Genomic DNA, 24,394 nt, shown 5'->3' with positions numbered 1-24,394 from the left:
AAAAGTGCAATAAACTACAAAAAAATTGAAAATCGTTTTTGTTTTTTTTACATATATTTCTAATTGGAGAAATTTAAGAGGCTCATCCCTTAAAACTTTAAATACAAAAAAGTTGCAAAAAATAGTTTACAACAACAGGAAATTTATTTTGAGTGTCTTCATAGTTTTAATTTTGAGATAGAGCAATTTTTATATACTGCAGGAAAAACGAAAAACAATCCTATGATGCAAATTTGCAAACAAAACAGCATGTGCATCAAAATAAATAAACTATTTCCAGCAGTGCAATTTGAGTTCTAAGCATCCCAGAAACTATTCAGAAAAGCATAAAGTCAAACATGACTTATAAAAACACCAGTATAGGCTTTTAAGGCCTATAAGTAAAAAACTACATTTTCCGCGAAAATGACGTCACTTCCGTTTTCGGGCAGGGAATGGCAGACATGCGATCATTCGTGCTGACATCTTTTTCAATGTGGGAAGTGTTACGAACAGCTGATCGGATCGGCAAAGTATGTTTCTGGAATATTATGTTTTTGTTGCTGCAAGCGCTTTTTATGCAATTTTTGCAAAGCTATATGTGGAAGGAAACCGTGACCTAGGACAAGCTGATGGCATAAGATGCAGTGTTGGGTAAGTTACTTTAAAAAAGTAATTAATTACTATTACTAATTACTTAATCAATATTGTATTTAAAATACTTATCTAATTACTGTGTCTGAAAAGTAACTTAATTACTCAATAAGTAATTTAACTAAATACTTCCCCATAAACCTTGAGTGGACAAACAATAGAAATTAAACTCTCTAAATAATAAATAATTTTTAAAAAAAATACAAGTCAACATGAAATAGTTTAGCCTTTTTGCTTCCTGAATCATCTTTATTACACTCTATAAAAACAAAACATTCTTTAATAATTAAATTTTTTAGTAAGGAATGTAACTTTCTTTAACTAAGAAACACAATTCCAGAATAACAAATATATTTTTCTGCAACATATCTGAATAACAAAAAAGCTTAACTTAAGAAATGTTATACATGACATATTTCACGCAGTAAACATTAAAATTTTACATTTTCAAAGCAATGAGTAACATATTCATACATAATGTATGTAATCATGTCATGTGATTCAACGAAGTGAAGTTAACTCTGAACTTTGGTTAACAAACAGAATTCCTCTGAAACTTCCTCAAACCAATGAGCACCATATTTCCTGCATGCTGTATGCACTCATGTTTTCCAAAACATTTTTTGTACTACTTAGCTGTGTTGTTTTTGAAAAAGTTGTTGTATCTCATTAATGTAAGTCTCTCAAAGCGTTCACTTGACAGTCTGTTCCTTCTGGGTGTAAGCACAAGATTGCCGAGGCTAAAAAGCCTTTCGACTGGTGCGCTTGATGGTGTGGCTGTGTTGTACCTGGCTAAGAACACCCAGCTCAGACCCAGCAGATTTCAAATATTCCATCACCTCTGTTTCAGCAGAGTAGGTACAGTCGTCCTCCTCAAATGAAAAAAAGTCATCAGTGGAGTTAGCAGGGTTCTTGTGATCTTGAGCAGGTTGTTGGTCTTCAAGAGACAACCCACGGCACTCTGTAGTAAGCATTGCCCTAACCATGTCTTTTTTCTCTTCTTCTCTGATCCAGCGTAACTTAAATTTAAGCAAAGTGACTGCAGCCAGGAGAGCTTCTTTATTGTCCATCATTGAGGAAAAGCGCACCTTGATCGCCTATGAGAAAAAAATACATCAGACACTTCACATAAGAGCATGATAAATAAAACAAAAATTTATTTTAGGGTAAGGCTATATATAGATTACCTTAACAATGATATCAGGGAGGGATGCTGTCAGCTTAAGCTCGTCCTGCAGTGCCAGTGTCCTGGACATTAGAATCTCCAGAGTTGGAAGAAGGATTCCAAAATAGCAGTTCTCTTCTCCTTGCAATATGTCTAGTGCAACAGTGAGTGGCTTCAACACGATACAATACTCCTTTAGGAACAGATACTCCCGATCAGTGAAGACAGTATTTATTTAAGCAAGGGGAATGTCAGTGATCCTGGACAGTGTTGTGAAACGAATTTCATCGTGTTGAAACAGGTACTATGAGTTTTTTCTTGAAAAAATTATCTACCAACTCTGAAGCAACAGAAGAACGGTTTGCTTTTGTCCACATTGCAGAACACTTTGAAGTTGCACTTCGGTAGATGAATTTTGCCTCATTTGCTTGAAGCCATTTCTCAACATCATGAACAATTAAGTTCAGTGTGTGTGATGCACATCTTAAGTGTGGAGGGAGAGAAAACTGTCCTTCAGATTCTGTGGAGAGGGTCTACTCAACATCAGTAAATGTCACCCCTTCATCTTCTTCCGATTCCTCATCAGAGTCTGATTTTTGGAACATTCTAAAAGCTTTGATAAAATTGAACCCATTGTCTGTCACAGTGGCTGTCACTTTAGAGTTCAGTCCGACCATAAGCCGAATGTACTTGCTCGATTTCATTGTCGATGACATCATATGTGTGTCTCCCTCGAACTCTTTTACATGCTAGCGCTGCATGTCCTCGTACAAAAGTAGAAGGATCAATCCAGTGTGGCGTCATTCTGAGAAAACTTTTGTTATGGCTGGTCGAAATGTCAGCAGTCGTGGAAATATATTCCAAACTCTCAAATGTCTCTTTAAGCTCCATTTCCATGTCAGCATAACATTTATCTAAGTAAGTAGAAAACGTTTTTCGATCACGCAGTGCTGCTTTTTTGCCACACACAGGTATTTTGTTTAATATGCACCTAAAAGACGGAGACTGAGAGAAAGGGCCTGACCACAGTTCCACTTCCTGTATACAGAGTTGAATTAAAGGACATGGATACACTGACTTCACTGGTTTTAATGTGCTCATTGATCAAGCTTAGGATTTTTTATTATTATGAAACCGCACATGATAAATGTGGCTCTTGATGTAAAACTAACAGATTTCCTTTTAGTAGCTGGATTAGTCACAGAGGGGATAGTTTTCCTCTTTATTTAAAACGATTACATTTAAAGGTGTTTCCTGTTTTGCCTTCATAGCCCATTGGTTCAGCTCTTTGTGTATTTATAGCCCTGTCACTTGTCAGCCCACCCTCTTTACGAAGCTGTTCTCCTGCCTTTCTATTTTCCTACAACATTTCAGCACTTCGTGCTTCATGTCTCATTCCTTGGTCACTTTGCCTCTTGGATTGAATGTTGGATTGGATTATCTACCACAGTCTTTTTTTTCAACAAATCTTCATTTAACTTCAGTAAGTTTTTTCAAGATTTCATTTGTTCTTCATGCCTCTGTGTGGGTCCAAATCTGAATTAAACTACAAATGTATGACAACTAGGGTTGTCATACATTTTACTTGTGCCGTAAAATGTATTTCTCTTTTAATAAAACTGGAAGGTGCAATGAAAATAGGAGGGACTGGTAATAGTCTCAGAATGAGTAATATTTGTCAAAATCGTTTGCAAAAAATTGGCAACAAAGTCTTACCCACGCCTCGTTTCTTTATTATGGTGCTTTTAAGGACAAAGACCTTGTAATTTCATTTTTAAATGGTTTTGAGCAGCAGTTTTTTGTGCTTTCTGAAGGTCTTTAAATGTTCTTCTTTGGACATTAACAGCTTTTTTTTTTACTAATTTTCCTCCCAGTCTTTGTAACCAACTTTTTTTTTTTTGCTTCTGTTTTATGGTTAACTCACTTAACACTGACCTATGACTCATTCAAGGAAGAAAAAGGCACCTGGCTCTGTCTGCACAAAACAGACAACTGAGCAAAGGACTCATTTTAAATTGGTTCTCTGTTACTAGCTGTTACCAAAAAACACAGTTTGTTCCCATTTTTTTAGTTGAATCAAGGAAAACAGTTTGAGTGGCACAAATGGTATTTTTGCACCAGTAAGCAGACTCCCAAAGAGCTACTAGCTGAATACTTGACACATCTCAGCTGTGCAGCATGTCTTTAAAAAGTTAGTAAAACTATGTACAGCCTATGAACAGTATCTAAAAGTCATGTCTGTAAGAAACCGAAAAAAGGGTTGATGTGAAGAACCAATTCTTGAGGAAGAGAAAGCGTGAGACTGGCTGACAAATTAAACAAGAACTGAAGAACTGGACTGAAAATCAGTTGCTACAGGCCTTATGAAATGATGACTACAGATTTAAAAAATGTAGTTCACATTGTCAGTATGTACAGAGGAGGTCAGGAGAGATACAACAATGAGTGTCTACAGCCATCTGTAAAACAGAGTAAAGGTTCTGTTATGATTTGGGTACCTCAAGAATTTGATCCGTCCTGTAGTACCATACAGAAACATTTTATTTGCAACATTTCATTTTTCAGCATGACAGTGATCCAAAATCCACTGCCAGTGGAGTAAAGCAGTAAAGCAGAATAGAAAAAAACACAGAGTGGAACAGTACAGTCATGCACTGGCCTTTCCAGAGCCTCAAAATTGTTTCTGAAGGCTACTTACATAAGTTATAAAAAAGCTTGCCTAAAAGAGTTTGGCCTGTGTTGAAGTATAAATGTGGTGTGACCAAACATCAACGTTCTATAATTAGGTGCACCTAGTTCCATTTTTCTGGTTAAATATAAAGAACTGAGGAGTGACTCAAGACTGCACACTGCATCATAAGATACAGTGGCTTGCAAAAGTATTCGGCCCCCTTAAACTTTCCCACATTTTGTCACATTACAGCCACAAACATAAATCAATTTTATTGGAATTCCACGTGAAAGACCAACACAAAGTGGTGTACACGTGAGAAGTGGAACAAAAATCATACATGATTCCAAACATTTTTTACAAATAAATAACTGAAAAGTGGGGTGTGCGTAATTATTCAGCCCCCTTTGGTCTGAGTGCAGTCAGTTGCCCATAGACATTGCCTGATGAGTGCTAATGACTAAATTGAGTGCACCTGTGTGTAATCTAATGTCAGTACAAATACAGCTGCTCTGTGATGATCTCAGAAGTTGTCTAAGAGAATGTTGGGAACAACAACACCATGAAGTCCAAAGAACACACCAGACAGGTCAGGGCAATGATGAAATGGTTTAAAACAGGGGTGCCTAATCCCGGTCCTCGAGAGCTACTATCCTGCAGCTTTTAGATGCATCCTTGTTCCCACACACCCGAATCAAATGAATGGCTTGTTGTCAGGCCTTTGCCAAACACAATGGCATGCTGAAGAGGTAATCAAACCATTTGATTCAGCTGTGTTGGAGTAGGGATGCATCTAAAAGCTGCAGGATAGTAGCTCTCGAGTACTGGGATTGGGCAGCCCTGGTTTAAAACAAAACATATCCATGTGTTAGAATGGCCCAGTCAAAGTCCAGATCTAAATCCAATCGAGAATCTGTGGCAAGATCTGAAAACTGCTGTTCACAAACGCTGTCCAGCTAATCTGACTGAGCTGGAGCTGTTTTACAAAGAAGAATGGGCAAAGATTTCAGTCTCTAGATGTGCAAAGCTGCTAGAAACATACCCCAAAAGACTGGCAGCTGTAATTGCAGCAAAAGGTGGTTCTACAAAGTATTGAATCAGGGGGCTGAATAATTATGCACACCCCACTTTTCAGTTATTTATTTGTAAAAAAAAAAAAATGTTTGGAATCTCACGTGTACACCACTTTGTGTTGGTCTTTCACATGGAATTCCAATAAAATTGATTCATGTTTGTGGCTGTAATGTGACAAAATGTGGAAAAGTTCAAGGGGGCCGAATTCTTTTGCAAGCCACTGTATTTGTCATAAAATCAAGATACATCTTACTCCATTAAACACTTAAAGCCTGCATACACACCATATTTTGAAGATGTCTAAACTTCTCCAAATCTTCTCCTGGCTACTTTCACTATTTTTTTTTAAATATTAAACTAGTAAAAGGAAAGAAATAACAGAAGTTGGTGGAAAGTGTCAAGTACAACACAAAGATTTCTGGATAGTTCCATCCTAATGTGACACAGCGCATGTCATAAATTTGGAATAAAGAGGTCTTGATGCATTTTTGTATTGGTTGTAAGATGAATAAGATATTTTTGACTCTTTGCAATTAGTTTTCTTGTTGATTCCTTAATTTTTGTTTCTTTATGTTTTTTGTTTTTGGCTTCCCAGGATTGTCTGTGGCAGTTAAATTCAGTGGACTATGGACAGTGGACTATAGTTTGTTTTCTGGTTGTCTGTGTTGAGCTTTCCTGTTTGTTACAAAGATTAATAATGGATTCTGGATTGGAAGAGGAACAAACCAAATTAGAAAGAGGAACAAAATGTTGCAAATCGCGGATTATTTTTTACATGCTGTGCATCATCAATTTCATTGCGCCGGTTGATGGATTTTCCCTGAAGACTTGCAGAATCAGCTACAGTACAGCCATATGTGTCGGAAGTAAACTCAGAGCTGTTCCTGAAGATATTCCCTCAACTGTGACAGGCCTCGATTTAACTTCTAACAGAATTTCAACAATACATGCATCAGACTTCAAAGATCTACTAAATTTGACTAAGTTAGACCTTAATAGCAACAACATTTTACAGATAGAAAGCGGTGCGTTTGCCAGTCTAAGTTCTCTTGAGACATTAAATCTAAATAATAACAAACTTGTTACACTGGGAGAAAATGTTTTTGATGGCTTGAGTTGCCTCATTGAGCTAAGAATTAATCAAAATCGCATTAAACAAATGGCATCCACATCTTTTAAGTCCATGACGAGTTTACAACTTCTGGACATTTCTCATAACAACCTGCAACACATTACAAAAGTTCAATTGATATTGCAACATCTGCCACATCTACGGGAGCTGGTAATAAGCAACAATGATTTAACCACTTTTCAGTCATTTGAACTGACAAACAAATCATTAGAACTTCAGTACCTTGATTTGTCGAAAAATCCCCTCGCAGTCTTCAGGATCACTGCCGATGTTTTTCCAAATCTCACCTGGTTTAAAATTGGGAGCCCAGCCAAAAAGAAACAGATGATATGGGACGTGCAAAACAAGACATTTCTTAGTCGTGTTACTACTCTTGACATTAGTGAGCTTCATTTGGGTCTTGGGGACATGGAAAGGTTGTTAGAGTCAGTGAACTCATCATTAACTATTCTGAGAATGAATGCAATGACACATAACCTGACCACACTGATCAACATTTCCTGCACCATCCCAACAATGAGGACTCTGCAGCTTCGAAGCAATAAGCTCAGCTTTGTTAATGCATACTTGTTTAAGTTGTGTATTAATGTAACTGAGTTAGTTTTGACAGACAACAAAATAAAATACATCCATGATGATGCTTTCAGATCCCTTAAAAACTTAAGGATTTTAACGCTGAGTAAAAACAGGCTTCCACTGGTTCCAACTGCAACAAGGAATCTACCAACTCTTTCAGAGCTGGATCTCAGCACCAATAACATCAGCACACTGGACTGCCATGATTTCACCAATCAGACAAAGCTCAGAAAGCTTTATCTTTATCAGAATTCAATCACAGCTCTGAAACCATGTCTTTTCAAGGATTTAAAAGGATTACAAACTCTAAAATTACAGACAAACCAAATAACTAAATTGAACAGTGCTTTCAAAGAACATTTGCCAAACCTCACACAGCTACATTTGAATGGAAACAAACTCACTGCTATCAAAAGGGATGCATTTAAAGGCTTGCACTCCCTCCAGAACCTGTCATTACACCAAAACAAAATAAAAGTACTTGAAAGTAAGAGTTTCAGTGGACTGACAAATCTGACCCAAATTAATCTACAAAACAATGATATTTCACAAGATGAACTAAACAAAGATGTTTTCAGTCCTCTGATTAATTTAAGAAGACTTGATTTGAGTGAAAATCACATCAATTACAAGAAAAGTAGAAATTTGCCGGATCCTCCATTTTCTCAGCTGTCCCATCTAGAGGAACTGCTTGTTTTTTCACAACACCACAGGTTGCATAGTTATCTGCCTGGGAACTTTTTGCAAGGTTTGACCAGTCTTTTGAGTTTCAAAGCCAGGAATATCCGTATTGCGTCTCTGGACAAAGACACCTTTGTTTACACGCCACAGCTGCAATTACTTGAACTTTCTTCAAATGAACTTAAAGAACTCCCTCCAGATCTGTTCTTCCCAATTCCAAACCTTAAAAGCCTTTATATATCCAGGACAGCTCTTTACTCTCTAGAGTTCCTTAAAAATGCCAGCCTCACAAAGCTGGAGTTTCTACAGGCAAGACAGAATTTATATTCAGTTATCCGCGAAGAAGATATACAATCCCTACGAGCTCTGACTTATCTGGACCTTCAGGGCAATGGATTCACCTGCAACTGTGATAACAGCTGGTTTCTCTCGTGGGCAATAAATAACAACAAAACTCAGGTTTATGATGCATATAACTTTACGTGCAACTATCCACAAGAATTCAAAAGTAAGAAGCTGTTGGACTTGGACACCAGCTCCTGCCCAGATAACACTGACTTTATTTGCTTTGTTCTCACCACGTGTGCAATCCTATGCTTGATGGTGGTGTCCTTCACTTACCATTTCATGGGGTTGCAGCTGGTCTATGCCTATTACCTGTTCATAGCTTGGCTCTTTGATAGAAAGCACAAAAACAAGAAAACTCCTCATCAGTACGACGCCTTTATCTCCTACAACACCCACGATGAGCCTTGGGTCATTGACAAGCTCTTACCAAAACTGGAAGGAGAACAGGGCTGGAGACTGTGCCTACACCATCGAGACTTTGAACCAGGTGAGATGCAAGTTTGAATTAAAGTTAAATATTAATGGCTTGACAAGTGGGATGTCTCTTAAAATTGTGTGTTTGTCGGTATCTCTGTTTAATCCCAACTAAATTATTAGATTCAGGACATTTTCTAGAATGTTTTCAGAAAAATGTAACATCATTTGACTTATGCAGTTATATTTGAAGTGGCAGTTAGTGCAATTATATAAATCAAAAGAGAGACTATCTAACAATTATCTGGAGACAATGAGGGCATGGTGTTAGAAGCTTTTGCAGTCAAATGTGCACTTTCATATGTACTCCAGAGGGTGTCACTATACTACTTTACTAAAAAGCTGAGGATACAAACCTCATGGTTTTATTACTGGCTGTGTTATTTTTCTTCTCCTCATTAGGGAGACCCATCATAGATAACATTACAGATGCTATTTATGGAAGCAGGAAGACCATTTGTGTGATCAGTCGCAAATACCTCGAGAGTGAATGGTGCTCCAGAGAGATCCAGGCAGCCAGGTAACCTGTTGGCGCACCACAAGACTGTAGCAATAACATTAAAATATAAAATTGAAATTGAAAGGTGTTAACAGTGCTTTTATGCTAATGTCAACAGTGACAATGGCACAACCAAAGTTACTCCAAATACAGTGCCATGAAAAAGCATCTGCCCCTTTACTGATTTCTTTTTTCTTCTACTTTTTTTTTTGTTTTGTTTTTTTGCATATTTGTTACGCTTACATGTTTCAGATTATCAAACAACATTTAATATTGGACAAATGTAACCAAAGCAAATAAAAAAATTATTTTTTAAAAGATGATTTAATTTATCAAGGGGGAAAAAAGCTTTCAAACCTACGTGGTTGAGTTCAAAGTTGAGTTCAAATTCACTAACCATACCCAGGCCTGATACTCCCAGACCTGTTAAATCAATAATTTACTTAAACAGAACCTGCCTGACAAGGTAAAACATCTCAAACAGCAATTCAGCATGCAAAGATCCAAAGAAGCTCAAGAAAGATAAGAAAGTCATTGACGTCTGTCAGTCTGGAAGGGGTTATAAAGACTTTGGGACTTCAGCGAACCATGGTGAGAGCCATTATCCACAAAACTTGGAACAGCAATTAAACTTCCCATGAGTGGCCAGCCTAACAAAATTACTCCACTTTTTATTGGGAGTTACAGAATTAGAAATGAGAATATCAGAGAGACAGCTCAGGTTGACCTGTTTGGAGACAAAGTTTGAGAGGCAAGGTTAAGATGGCTTAGGAGGTCACATAGGAGGTTCATGGATGTGAAGCAGGACGTGCTTAACTGCATCTACTATATGTGGCGGAAGAGGATAGGTTGAGATGGAGGCAGATGATCCCCTGTGGTGACCTCTAAAGGGAACAGCTGAAAGAAGAGGACTTGACATTACTGTGTTCCACTATGTGATTTTCTGATCTGTGCAGCACTGTATATGTTACACCGGCATGCTTAAAATTTCATTGATTTTTTTTTTTTTGCTAGCTTTTAATTTCCTCTTTAATCTGCCATGTTCACAGGTGTTTTATTTTATTCTCTTAAAACATGTTTATTTCATTTATTTTTGTATTATCTTCATTACTTTACTCTTTTAAAGAGAGTACTTATGCATCCCTTTTCTCCCTCTTATCTTTAGTTTCCGTCTGTTTGATGAGCAGAAAGACGTTCTAATCCTGGTATTCATGGAGGAGATTCCCAGCTATCTGTTGTCTCCTTACCACCGCATGAGAAAGATGATAAAGAGGAAAACCTACCTGAGCTGGCCGCGAGTTGGAGAGCACACCGAGCTGTTCTGGGAGAAACTTTGCCAGGCTCTGGAGACCAGAGAAGATCCAGAAGGAAAGATGTTACTTCTCACTGTGTCAACTGTGCCATGAGGGAATTAAAGCAATTTTTTTTTTCTCATTTTTAAAGGTTATACATTTATTTTTTTATTTTTTTATTCCATGATAATAGTTTACAGTGTTCTGATGTTTCATTATTTTAAAAGTTTTGAGTGTTTCTCCAGCAAATATTTGAAGTTTTACTTACTTACAGAAATGTTGGTTTTAAACAGAACCAGTGAAGCAAGAAAAGATGAAACAAATGTCTATGATAACTTCACTGCAATTTCTTGTTAATCAAAGTATTACAGAGTCAGCATTTTGGTCAATTAAAATGCTGCACATAATTCATTCAATCATACATCGTCTTTTTTCATTACTGAAACAAAGAAGTTTTGCAAGAAGTAAGAGACAATGATTGTCAACTGAATATAACTTACATAATAAATGACTGAGAATCATAATGAATATATAAGAATATCTTACTATATCTATCGTAGATAAAGGACACATATGTATAATAAATGCAAACAAAGCCTTTTAAACAAGTCTAAAGTATAATATCTCTCTTGGTTTAATTACTAAGCTTGTTTAGTCACTGCTGATACATAACAATGGAAAATCACATTTCATGCACTGTAAAAGTAATTTCAGTTCTTTTCAAACTTTATTTCAGCCTTCCTCATTAAGATGTCTGTCGTTCTTTGGCTTGTGTGAACTTTGCACCCTCTACTTATGCCAGCGTTATTAGACAGGTGGTTCACCCACAGGTTTGTTTATTGAAGAGTTAGGTAGTTAAAGTTAAGATAACCCATAAAACCATCCTGCAACAGATGTACCAAGCTCAGATACATTGGAATTATCCAATTAAACCACTATTTCTCTAATAGGTAACACATTTTGTCCATCTATGAGTGCCTCCCCACAGTTACTAAGAAACAAAGTTTGTTAAATTAAAATCATATGGATAGTAAGACACAAACTAGTGACTGACAAGATATAGTCATAAGAAAAGTGTTCACTGAGATCATAGAGTGAGGCAACTAAAAGGCTATTTTCCCATTGTCTATGCAACAAAAGGCATCACCCCTTGCTGGCCATCAGAAAGAAAGCAGGTTTATAACTCTTCTACAGTGGCTCAATTTTTCAGACTTCACAGTCTATGTGAATGAACTAGACTTAAACATATCCCTTCATTTGTGATCATATTCCTTCCATTCTGAATATTTTGTTCTATGAATAATTACATTAAATAAAGAACATCTTTAATTTGTATTCCAGTTATACAACAGGAAAAAACATTGATGTTCTTTTTCCAATGTTTAACACTAGGATTTAAACCTTTTAAACAGAGATGTAACCTTATAAATATGGTATTGTACATATTTATCACTGTTTGCTAATCACTGTCAGCTAATTTCTTTTTATTTAGGATCCTTTTGCAGCGTGATTAATTCTTTTTTTTTTTTTTTTACCCGATGTAGAACAAGGACAAAAATTTGACAGCATGTGGTTGTTTGTGGAGTCCATACAGACAGACATGTGTTTTTATCAAATAACTCTTTTAATAAATTCTCTGACAAATATTAAATACAATAATTATCTCACACTTTCTGAAAATACAGGGTTTTATATTTCATCTTCTTCAGAAAATAAATCAAACAATAATACATATAACAAAATAATAATATTTTACATTACTTTAAAAAAAAAGCACAAGTTTTTTTGTTGTTGAAGCACTAAAGCTTATAGCTCACACATGTATTAAGAATACTACTCTTCCCTGTTTATAAAACAGAATAAATAAAAGGAAAGGTCACACAACAAATTATATTTATGTGTAGATTTACTATTATGATAATATTAGTGCAGATAAGAACACTTAAAGAGAGTTTAAGATGCATTGTTGTTAGAATTTTCTTTGTTGGTCTTCCGCTTCGTTTCACTGCAAAAAACAAAATCAATGAAATAAGATCAGTTTGACTCACTGAGCAGCTGAGAGTGAATATAAGGCACAGACAAACAATACACCACAGGGGCATTTATACTTACTCATAACACTTCATCACTTTCTGGGTCAACGGCTTTGATGGATCGGCACACACAAACCTTCCCGGAGCATGAAAACTGTTGGGAAAGAGGATGAAAGCAGTCATTTACCCTCAAGATACAGTTTCTCTCGATGGAGTTTCATTCCAGTGTGTTAGTTTGATTATTAACTGCAGAGCGTCCTGAACTTATCGTGATTGATTTTTAGTCACGGATTAAATGCTGTTTTGCTATTTAGATACACAAGGTTTAGTCCGTCCGAGAGAGCGCAAATGCCAAGCACACACAGCCATTATCTTTTCACCACAAGGTGAAATGTGCAGATAAGATATGTTACACAGAATTCATAACCAGACACCAGGATGAAAGATTGGCATTAGCTCTTGCTGGTTTTTGTACATGTGTATCACATTACTGGTTAAGTTTCCTATCTATAGTCTTTCCTTGAGAATACCACTACTTAAGTTGGCCCACATAAACTGATTGAACAGATATTTATGAGCAGTCTTAATTCATTCCCTAAACTTCTTAAATGTGAGCATTTCTCTTTTTATGTAATAATAATACATTTGATATATAAACTTTTCCATAATCTAAAATCTTTGTACAGAGTAAACACTACTCAAAAACTAGAAAAATGCACAACTTGCTTAAACTTCAACTTGACTACTTCTTAGCGTTTTAGTTTGTTAGATGTCTTATTTCCTCATGAATCTACCTGCTTTTATCATGCTACACTTCCATATAAACCGTTATAACTTACATGATGGCGTTGATGTCACAGGCGTTATTGATGTTCTGAATGGTGTAACCCAGAATCCGTTTGCAAGGAGGCTGACGATTGGAGTACCTCAGGCAGCAGCTCGCTGTAAGCACACACACGCACAAAGAATCCACTATAAATCACACTTTTAACTTACTACTGGCAATATTAGTGAAAGTGCATTAAAATATTAACTAGTATGAAATACCTGATTGTGCGCTGTCAAAAAAGTTGATGATAATGACGAGGGAGCACAGAGCTACCATGAGACACGTTTTCCTGCTTGCCATGGTTGATGAGCCAACTGAGAGCGTTCACTCTGCCTTTCTGTGTCTGACGCTGAAAAGGTGTAACACCTGAAGGCGATCAGAGAGAGTGTGACAAGTGCTACTTGGTGATCACTCCTTTAAGTAGGCCGACTCTCGGAATTTCCCGTCGGGCAGGATTGTGTAATCCTTTGTGTCATTGTTAAAACACTGGAAACAGAGCAGGAAATAGAAAAAATTCCAGCTGGCCCTGACATGGGAGGAAATAAAGTTTAAAAAAAAAAAAAAAAAGTTAAACATTGGCAGCCTGAACTATGAGCTTGGCTGGCGCTGGACTCATGTGCAGACTGATTCCCTGAAGAATGAATTCCAAGTGAAACCAGATATCAGTAAAGTACATTTTTAAAGCAGTATTATGTGAATATGTGTCATATTCTATACAATTGGAATTAGTTTTTGAAACCAAATGAGTCACCTCCTGGTAGGCATGATTAATAATGCAAATAAACATTTGCATTTTTGTTGTTTTGTTTCTTACCTGTTCCTGCTTAAACCCTATAGCACTGCTGGATCTGGAGTGGTCTATAATAAGTCAAGCAGCTTAACTCGTATTTCATTCAAGGGAGACCTGAAGAGAATAGCAGTCTTGTAAGTTTTGTACAAAATGACAGAGAATCTGCTGGGAAACCTACTACAAGCAATTCGATTTTGAACAATTTGGAGGGTTTTTTTTACTGTTATAACAAGTCATTTATTAGGCCTCAGTTAGACAGGCCTATTGGGTTGTGAAAGCTTGCTGGAGGTTGTTAATAGTCACTAGGTGAAATTGGTCGTAAAAAGGGTGCTAGACCAAAAACGTCCTTGCGATTGCTCGTGGTTGCTAATACACTGCCGCAGTAGTTTGCATGGAACCCAGTGAAAACAGATATCTTGTCATGCAATTATTCACTAACTTACCACCAAGTGGTTGTAAAACGTAAAAAAAATTGCAGCCACTCGTCAACTGGACTATGCGGTCACTGTCTGGTCAATAGACCTGCATGATTGCTCTCAGACACCATTTTGGTAATCCCCAATCTCCAGTAACTACTTGGAACCGTTCCAGGGATACTTTTCCATGAAATCAGTGGTTGCCGGGCAGTCATGTAGTCTCAGTCACAGGTCACTGGTCACTAGGCCTCGTGTCTCAGGTGAAGTGGAAATCCAACGTCCTTACACTGCCTTTGTTGATTTTTTTAACGGTAAGATCAAAACTTCCCTCAAAACTAAGAATGTGGCTTGAATGTTTTATGAAGTCTAACTACTTTCGACCAGCTATTAAACAATATTAAAGCTAGGCAAAAAGGCAATTTTGAATCCTTTAAGCCTCTTGACCTCATTACCAGCTATTCTGAGCAAAATGCTGATAAGGCCAGCTTGCAATGCCGTTTAACTGCAAGCAAACGATTAGTAGTTTATCAGTGAATATTAGCATCTTGCTATCTAAAGACAAAAATACTTTTTTGTGGCACTAGTAGAATGCTACTGCTGGGGTTGAATGAAATTCAGCCAAATGACCAAAACTACAGTTCCTCTAGTGGCCACTTGAGGTTAGTGTCAAGAGCAAGTATCAGCCAGCTGTTGGGTTTTTCCACTTAGCATATTTTGTTAGATTGCTGCTAGCCAAATTTAGAACATCTATAATCACAGTTAATTAAACCTTGTTAACAAGCTAGCACACTGGCATTAGGTTATTGTTTCCCATATCTACCCCTTTGTCTAAAAATATATATAGCCACACCCAAAATCCAAACATGAAGCCTCAAAAAAGAGAAAAAATAGGCTTTTGTGGTCAGGAACAAGGGTGCTATTGTTGCTCACTGTAAGCTGTATTTAACATCTGAAATACTTTAAGTAGGCTATAGTCTGTCTTTTTATTAAGACTGAGGTGGAAACGATTAATTATGACAACAAATTGCTAAACTTAACTTTGACTTAAGTCTGCACTCAAATTGTATGAACTGTATGAATTAATGCAACTTAAGCCCTTTGAGCTGTAGTTCTTTGTTTTCCTCATTTTTGCTGACAAGTTAATTAGTGACTTGCTCTCACTCACTTGTGAAAGGAAGGCATGTGAAAGGAATGTGGGGAGGTTTTGTTTGTGTATCCTTTTTCTGTGACGCGCACATCTACCTTGTACAAGTGTAACAAAATAACCAGAGGATAGGAAAGTCAAAATCCCCAACATGGCTCAACTTCACCATGTTTCTTACACAGCATATTTGAAAAGTCCCTAGAAGAAATAGTTCAGCTCAAGGAAGCTTATCTTACTGGCACCTATTTTAGATTTTGTTGTCTTATCAGAGATTAGAATGTTAAACAGTTACTCTTTTGCAAAAAGTCCCGTACTTCACCACACCGAATGGGTAAACTGTGAGTAAATGACCTAGCTTTAATTCAGTGGGTTGAACAAAAAAATACCTAAAAATGTGAGGAACTAAAGCATCAGAGGCTCAAAAGTAATTGGACGAATTAAATAACTGAAAAGAAAATGTTCATTTCTAATACTTGGTTAAAAACCCTTTGCTTTGCGATGACAGTCTGAAGTCTTGAACTTCATGCTGAGTGACATGCACCTTATGGTTAACTTGGATATCAATATGCCTACCTCCTGAAGAGTGTTGTTCACTTGGTTTGCTGATGTGAAGGGGTTTCTCTTCACCATGGAAATGATTCTGCGATCATCCACTGTTGTCTTCCGTGCTTTCTTTATTTCTCAAGATGTACCAACCTGCAGCAGCTTTCACTTGCTGTTTGTTGTTTGGGGGCGTTTCTGTCGGAGGTTTCGTCTTCAACAGGTGGAATGTATATTCAATGGGGTAAGATCAGATGACTGACTTAACCATTCAAGAATATTCCACTTCTTTGATTTAATAAACTCCTAGGTTGCTTTGGCTGTGTGTTTTGGGTCCTTGTCCATCTGTATTATGAAATGCCGCCCAATCAATTTGACTGCATTTAGCTGGATTGGAGCAGACACTAAACACCTCAGAATTCATTCAGCTGCTTCTGTCCTGTGTCACATCATCAATAAACAGTTATTTTTGTCCTGTATATATGTAAAGTGAAGACTATCAATAACACATCGAGCATCCTTTTTTTTCTTCTTAAATTTCAGGGAAATGGGCAGTAAATTGCAGGCTGCAAACAGTGGTAGATCTTGTTCTCTTAAATACTCATGTCCCAAAATTGTGCACTGTGAAAGGTAAACTAAAAATATGTACAATTAGCCAGTAGCAAAATACCTGTTTCCTTGCTTTTCAGTGTCAAAATTGACGGTGACAGTAGCTTTTTAACATCATAAAAGTTCTTTGAATGCATTGACCATAAATAAATATGTCCCCAAATGTTAGGTTTTCGGCTACAATAGCAAACATAATAGTCAAGCTTAAAAAGTAACAGAAACAAATTTAACATACTTAGCATACAAATCATGAATTCAGGCAAACTGTGAGCTGATGTTATGGGCTATGAAGCCTTTGAGTAAACTGTAACAACTTTCTCTTTGTAGTTTAAGTAACTTTAAACTGCTTTTGGCACTCAGCTTGATGACAAAAAACAAGCAAATACAAACCCTTTCACTGACTATTTTGTTTTATATGCCATACCAAAAAGGTATGACATTTTGAACTGCTAGTGTTACAGCACTCGGTGATGCAACTCCACAACAGACTTTTAAATGGCATACAGTTATGTTACTTTGACAAAGGTCATGCATGCGGAAGTTGCATTTCCAGCAGTGGGAGATAATATATTTAAAGTCAGTGAGCAATGACAGGCAAAGCAAAGTTTTGACGTTAAACTGGTTTGACTTTGGACTTAATATCTTCAAAAGAATGTATTAGATAACCCGAGGACTGTGATAGCCTAATGAAATACATTTTATAATTTCTTCCTTGAGAAAGTCTTTTTTTGTTTGTTACACTGGCTGGTTGCATTTCCTTTTATGAGTCATTAGAAGGCTGATGTGCAGCGACACCTCTGTGACACATTTTCATGCACATGTCAAAATTTACATCTTCTTGGCTCAGGTATTCCTAACCGTAACACCCCTATTCTGTCACAGCAACCCTCTTCATCTCATTCTACATTGCATCCATCAATTTTCTTCTGTAGTCTACCTCTTTTTCATTTGCCTGGCAGCCCCATGCTGAACATCCTTTGTCCAATATGTCCACTATTCCTCCTCTGTGCATGTCTCACTCAAACTGAGCTGTCCCTCTAATCTGATCATTTCTAAACTTACTAGTTTTGGTCGCTCCCAGTCAAAATCTTAATGTCTTCAACTCTACCACCTCCAGGTTTCTTTTTTTTTTCTGCACCGCTATCTTCAAACTGGATATGGCGGTGTAGGTCTTGTACCATCTTCTACATTTTCCTGTTACGCCTGTGTTGTCATTTACACGCATGCTTGGATTTACTTTCATTCCTCTTCTCTTCAGTGCATACCTCCACCTCTTCAAGCTCTCTTCCACCTTCACCCTACCCTCACTACAGTGCAATATTGTCTGCAAACATCATAGTCCCTTGAGATGCCTGCTTGTACTGTTAACCTGTGCATTTCCACTGCAAACAAGAAGGTGCCCAAAGCCAATACCTGATGTAGTCTAGCCCACCCTAAACCCAACTGTCACTGCTGCTGCACCACTTTCTGACTATCCTCATACATGTCCTGCACCACCCTCCCTGTTCCTGATTTCCCCATGCAGTACCATAGTTCCTCTCTCGGCACCCATATCAAATTCAAATAAATTCAATTCAATTTTATTCATAATGTGCAATGTCACAACAACAGTCACCTATAGGTGATTTATATTGTAAGGTAAAGATCTTACAGTTATATAGAGAAGACCGCAAAAATCAGGTGAGCGCCTATGAGCAAACACTCCCAGTGACAGTGACAGTGGGAAGGAAAAACTCCCTTTTAACGGGAAGAAATCTCTGGCAGAACCAGGTTCAGGGAGGGCAGCCATCTGCTGCGACTGGCTGAGGTCTTTGTTTTCTCTACAACCAGAAAAGACACAGTGAAACTTCTTTTGACCTTCTCTGTACATTATGATGAACTCAAAGCAAGCACCACATATGTAAAGATCTTTCTCAGTATGACGCTATACTGCTGTTCACTGATCATCACCTCTCTTCTTAACCTAGTTTCAGTAACTTTTTCCCATAGCTTCATGGTACGACTCATCTCCTTTAACCCTACGTACTTACGAAAGCTCTTAAAATCACACCTTTTCTTGAACAGTAATAGTAACAGTGCCCTTCTTCTCCATTCCTCAGGCATTCTCTCATGTGTTAAAAAGTCTGATCCAAACATCTGCTGGCCTCAAGCCACAGATATGTTAACAGGAAGAGATGCTTTTGCGTCTTCACCCTTTTCATAGCTGCCCTCACATCCTCCTTCCTAAGCCCCCGCACTTCCTGAGTAACTAATGTTCCTTCATCTGTCCTCCCCTCTTATTTACAAATCAGTCTTTACAACTTCTTAACATGTGTAGAGCAAAATGTAAAAATGTCTGAAACTCATGTTAATCAAAGACCTTATGTCAGACATCAAATCTTAATCTTAAATGCTAGTCATTCCAGGGTTTAGGCCTCATTTGTTCAGAAAATAACAATAAGTAAATAGTTATAGTTATAGTCTATAGAGGGAGGTCTGGGCCTCTTTGCTTAGGCTGCTGCCCCCGCGACCCGGCCTTGGATAAAGCGGATGAAGATGGATGGATGGATGGATGGAAATAGTTTAAATACTTTCCATTAGATCTCATGGAATCCAGAGAACACTGTGACCGACAGTTCAACTATTCCTAAATAAAATGTATGTTCTATTTGTAGCACAGCCTGGAGGAGCTAAAAATAGCGACTGCTGAAGACAGTATATTTTGATCACATGCAACAATATGCCAGTCTACTATTTCCTTGTTGGTGATGCAACTACACGGGGAAAAACATAACAGAGATTAAAGTGCAGGTGAAAACAAACCTGTCAAAGTTTGCATGTACTTTGAGGTCATTTGGAAGTTTAAACATGTTTTTATGTGTTGACAAATTCAAAAGGTGCCCTTTAAAAAAATTAATTTTTAAATTTCCTAGAAAGATCACACTTAGCTAAGTGAAAGTATTCATTCAACAGTGGTTGCAATCTAATCTTTTGACGTTGTATATTGCCCCTTGGAAAAATGTTTTCAGGCAATAATTTTGCACACGTAAATATGACAGGCGCCTTCTGTTGATCCGACACACACATAAAAATATGCAATTCATGGTAACATTTAAAAAAGAACTCATAAAAGGTACAGTATTTAAATTAACAATACAGCAAAGAGTGTATGTGCCATATTGTTTTGTCTTGTATTAATAAGAGAAATGTTGAGTTCTTTTATTTTTGTATGTTACACTTAGACAGCTACAGCACCCATAAATCTGAACATATATCAGAAACCAAAAGGTTAATTGATTGTTCAGACTGAACATGTCTTTGTACTGTACATGTCTTCTACATTAACTGTTTTATTGTTAATATGTTAATATGGTGGGCAGATTGCATGTTAATTTTCTCTTTAAACAAATGGAAATGGTTAATGCAGTCAATAATTTAAATTACATACTTCAAATAAGATTTGTAACTTGGTTTTGCTGAAAAGTGTCAACTAAGCCATTAATGGTGCAGGTTGGCATGACAGCAGGCTGTGTGATACTTAGAAACACTTGTTCAAAACTTAAGCTTGTTAATCCTAATATCTACTCAGCTGATCACATGGCAGTAACTCTGTGAATTTAGTCGTGTAGACATGGTCAAGATTACGTGCTGAAGTTTGAAACTAAGCATCAGAATTGACAACAAAGAAAATTTAAATGACTTTGGCACATTTCCCACACTTGATCATTTTTACCACAACCATTGCAGAGAATAGTCTGAAAGAGAAATCAACCATGGTCATTCTTCTTCAAGCTGATAGAAAGAAAACAGTAACTCAAATAACTATTACAGCTAATGAATATATATTACATATATGAACACACGACATGTCCAAGGTTGAAGGAAATGGGATAAACGCTTCTCATTTTACAATTTCACACAAAAAGTCCATGTCAGGGAAAACAATGACTAGGAGGAGGATCCTTTCCAAAGAAAAGGATGTAATGAGGGGGGATCCCAGAGAGTAAAATCAACACTGACTGAGAACACTGAGGTCTTTTTAGGAAGGAGACTCACAATTTCTTGTTGTGTTTCCAAGTTATTGTACTGACTAATTTTCAGCTGTCAACAGTCAATTGTCTAGTTCTGGTTGTATTGGTTGTATTGGTTGTTTTGTTGTATTGGACAACATGACGTTGTGGCCGTTTTCCCGAGGTACTAAGCCAAGATACTCATGGATCTTTGTTGTTTTATCATGAAAAGTGGGTTCTGACATTCACTAGTCTTCGACTTCCCTCTTTCTCCTTAAAATACAGTTTTAGTGTGCTGGTTACCATCCAACTGCATTTCTTCAGTCTGAGTGGCATTGCTGTAGATCTTAGTGGTATGGTTCAGTGAATCAATGTCTTATTCACTCATGACATACACCTTAATGTCATCCACATAGAGGAGGTGGCTAATGATTGTAGCATTCCCTAGCGGGTATCCTTAGCCAGTCTTGATAATGATCTGGCTGAGGGGATTCAGGCACATGCAGAAAAGCAGTGGGGATACAGCATCTCCTTGGTAAATCCTGTGCTGTTGGTTTGAAGTTGGGCTCTAGTGTTGTTGCCACATCCCCATTAAATTCCTGATGAATGCTCTTATGATCCTGTTGATCTTGTACAGTTCTAGGCATTCCACGATTCATGTGAGAGGCATTGAGTAATAGGTTTTATTGTAATCAATCCAGGCGGGGCACAGGTTGGTCAGTCTGGTCTTACAGTCTCCTTGGGGATGAGGACTACCCAGCCTTCAGTTAGCCATTCCAGGTGTATCTCATCCATTAGCTGCTGGTTCATTTGTGGTGCCAGATGCTCATGGAGTGGAGTTATCTTTTTTAACCAGTAGGCATGAATCATATCAAGGCTTGGTGCTGTCCTGCTCTTCGTGCTTGAGACTCTGTCTTGGATATCTTCATCTGTGATGGTTACTGGATCCTGTTCAGGGAGGTTGCTTTGGTCTACTCTTAGCTCTACCAGCCATCAAGCATTGTTGTTATGAGTTGCATCTTTCTGTTCTTCCATTATTGCTATCTCCAGCTGTTCTCATATTCCTCAACTGCCACTGAGAGTACACCTTTAGTACACCTTTAGTTTAGTGGAGGAATTCTGGTTTATTCTCCTGGCTTCTTTCTCTCTGGTATACCTGTTCAATCTGTCCAAGACTGACATGGAAATTCTGTCTGATGATACACAGTTAGGTCCTTACATATTTGCACACTGAAAAAGTTTTGTCTTTTTATCCGTATACTGAAAGTGTTCCAAAATGTTCCAGTTATTGTTATATAATAGACATGAACATAATGTGTAGACTCCCGGCTTTCATTTGAGGGTATCCGGATTCAAATTGGATGAAGAGTTTAGGAGTTTCTGCTCCTTAACATGGGCCACCCTCTTTTCAAAGGGACCGAAAGTAATTTGAAAATTGACTCACAGGCTATTTCCTGGGAAGAGGTGAGTAATTCCTTCTTATTTGTCTGACTCTATGCCATTGTTTAAATCACAGTTAAAGACTTTATTTAATCTTGCTTTTCCATCTAGCTAATATTTTGTGTGTGTTGACACATTTTTATCTATTATGCTTTGTTAATTACTTTTATGTATTATGATTGTCATGGTTTTATATTTAATACGTGCTGGGTCCTTTCTCTTTTCCCTCTCCCATCTCCCTTATCCTATCATATTTTGTCAAGCACCTTGGTATAGCCTTGGTTTTTTTAGTATGCTTTATGAATAAACTTTATTATTATTATTATTATTATTATAAATTATAAAAATTTGTAAATTATAAATTAGGAAGGTAAAAGGCCTGGAGCGGATTTGAGGTGTAGTGCTTGCATGTGGAAGATTTTGCTGTGAACAGACAACGTGCGGTCTACATGTAGGTAAAACAAGCCATCCTTAAGTTGCGAAAACAGGAAGAAAAAAAAACATCAGAGAAATTACTATAATAGTAGGCGTGGCGAAATCTACAGGTTGGTACATCTTGAGTAAGAAAGAAAGCAATGGTGAACTCAGCAATGGAAAAAGACCTGGACATCCATGGAAGACATCAGTGGTGGATGATCGCAAAATCATTTCCATGGTGAAGAGAAATCCCTTCACAACAGCCAACCAAGTGAACAACACTCTTCAGGAGGTAGGCATATTGATATCCAAGTCAACCACAAAGAGAAGATTTTGTGAAAGTAAATACAGAGGGTTCACTGTAAGGTGCATGCTACTCATAAGCTGCAGTAAAGGCCTGGCAGAGCATTAAAAAGGAGGAAAACCAGCATATGGTGATCACCATGAATTCAAGACTTCAGGCTGTTATTGCCATCAAAGGGTTTTAAACCAAGTATTAGAAAAGAACCTTTAATTTCAGTTAATTAATTTATCCAATTACTGTTGTGCCCTCGAAATACAGGGATTGTGTTAAAAATGTTTTAGTTCCTCTCCTTTTTGTTCAGTCTGCTGAATTAAAACTAAAAATGTGTGCCTTGACTGCATCTGAGTTGTTTCATTTAAAATTAATTGTGGTTATGTCCAGAACCAAAACTGGAAAAAGTTGCCTATGTCCAAATATTTATGGACCCCACTGTAAAACATGTAAATGTGCGAAATATGTACAAAAATAACACATCAGAAAAGGGGCGAAGAGTTTTTCATGGTAGAATTTCTACTCTAGAGCTCTAATCTAGACCTCAAAGGTTTCAGGGGTTTGGAGATTACATTAGGTGCCAAGGTTAGGAAAATACACTTTGATCTTAATCTTAAATTATTTGCTGAGTCGACAAAGAACAAAGGTTGCGTCAGTCTGTGTGAAGGAAGCAAATATACTTGTACATGCACCAAGGAGAATATTAAGGGAAATTAAAATTTTAAGAGGAAGTTGACCCAAAACAGAATGATCAACATTTATGCACAGTTAAATATTGCCCTTAAGTAATAAGTTACTGAATAACACAGAAAAAAGCTCATTCTAAGTCCTCCCTCCAAATCTCCCAAAGTTTTCTTACCTAAACAATACTTACTAAAGCTCAATCTTCACACCTATTCCTGGACTTTAACAAAAGCCAAGAGTTCTTTTCTAAAGCAAATGCAAATGACTGTAATTGTATATGCATCACGATTAAACTTCTTTGGGGGACGTTTCAGGGAAACTTAACCTACTGAGTTTACAGAAAAAAAAAGTGTGTTCCGCATTTATACCGTGTTAAATATTGTCCTTGTGTAATAATGTCACTGAATAACACACAAAAAGGTGATTCTAAGCCCTCCCTCTAAATCCTCTGAGTATCCTAAATAATACTTGTGGCAGCTTCACACATGTTCCCGGACTTCAACAAGACCCACAACTTCCTGCGTTCAGTTAAAAAATGACGTTACTTTGTAATCTTATGCTGGGATTTTGTTCCCTTGCCATCATCATGACAAGAAAACATATATGTCAAGGTGCAGGTAAGCTTTTTTTGAAACATTCTTAGATTATAATGATAAGACTAAT

General features: G+C 37.3%; 2 protein-coding genes across 3 annotated transcripts; one reads left to right on the top strand and one right to left on the bottom strand.

Moving 5' to 3' along the window:
• Positions 1–3,097: 3,097 nt before the first annotated feature.
• Positions 3,098–12,214, top strand: LOC113028818 (uncharacterized). 2 transcript variants are annotated; one of them, XM_080306125.1, is made up of 4 exons: positions 3,098–3,281; positions 6,139–8,767; positions 9,157–9,274; positions 10,419–12,214. In XM_080306125.1, exons 1-4 carry the CDS (start codon positions 3,186–3,188, stop codon positions 10,657–10,659), a joined length of 3,084 nt encoding a protein of 1,027 aa, XP_080162251.1. In that variant the 5' UTR covers positions 3,098–3,185; the 3' UTR covers positions 10,660–12,214. The 2 variants fall into 2 exon arrangements, with proteins under 2 accessions (XP_080162251.1, XP_080162252.1); XM_080306126.1 differs by lacking the exon at positions 3,098–3,281 and having other exon boundaries at positions 5,301–8,767.
• ccl20b (chemokine (C-C motif) ligand 20b) lies at positions 12,151–14,171 on the bottom strand. Its single transcript, XM_026180123.2, has 4 exons — positions 13,626–14,171; positions 13,418–13,520; positions 12,658–12,732; positions 12,151–12,550 (listed from the first exon to the last, which is right to left on the bottom strand). The coding sequence occupies exons 1-4, from the start codon at positions 13,705–13,707 to the stop codon at positions 12,499–12,501; spliced, it is 312 nt and encodes a 103-aa protein (XP_026035908.2). The 5' UTR covers positions 13,708–14,171; the 3' UTR covers positions 12,151–12,498.
• Between the last annotated feature and the right edge of the window lie 10,223 nt (positions 14,172–24,394).

Source organism: Astatotilapia calliptera, chromosome 9 (assembly GCF_964374335.1).
Source record: "Astatotilapia calliptera chromosome 9, fAstCal68.1, whole genome shotgun sequence".
Classification (NCBI taxonomy): domain Eukaryota; kingdom Metazoa; phylum Chordata; class Actinopteri; order Cichliformes; family Cichlidae; genus Astatotilapia; species Astatotilapia calliptera.
The sequence above is the reverse complement of the archived record's forward strand: the minus strand, read 5'-3'. Positions and strand labels throughout refer to the sequence as shown.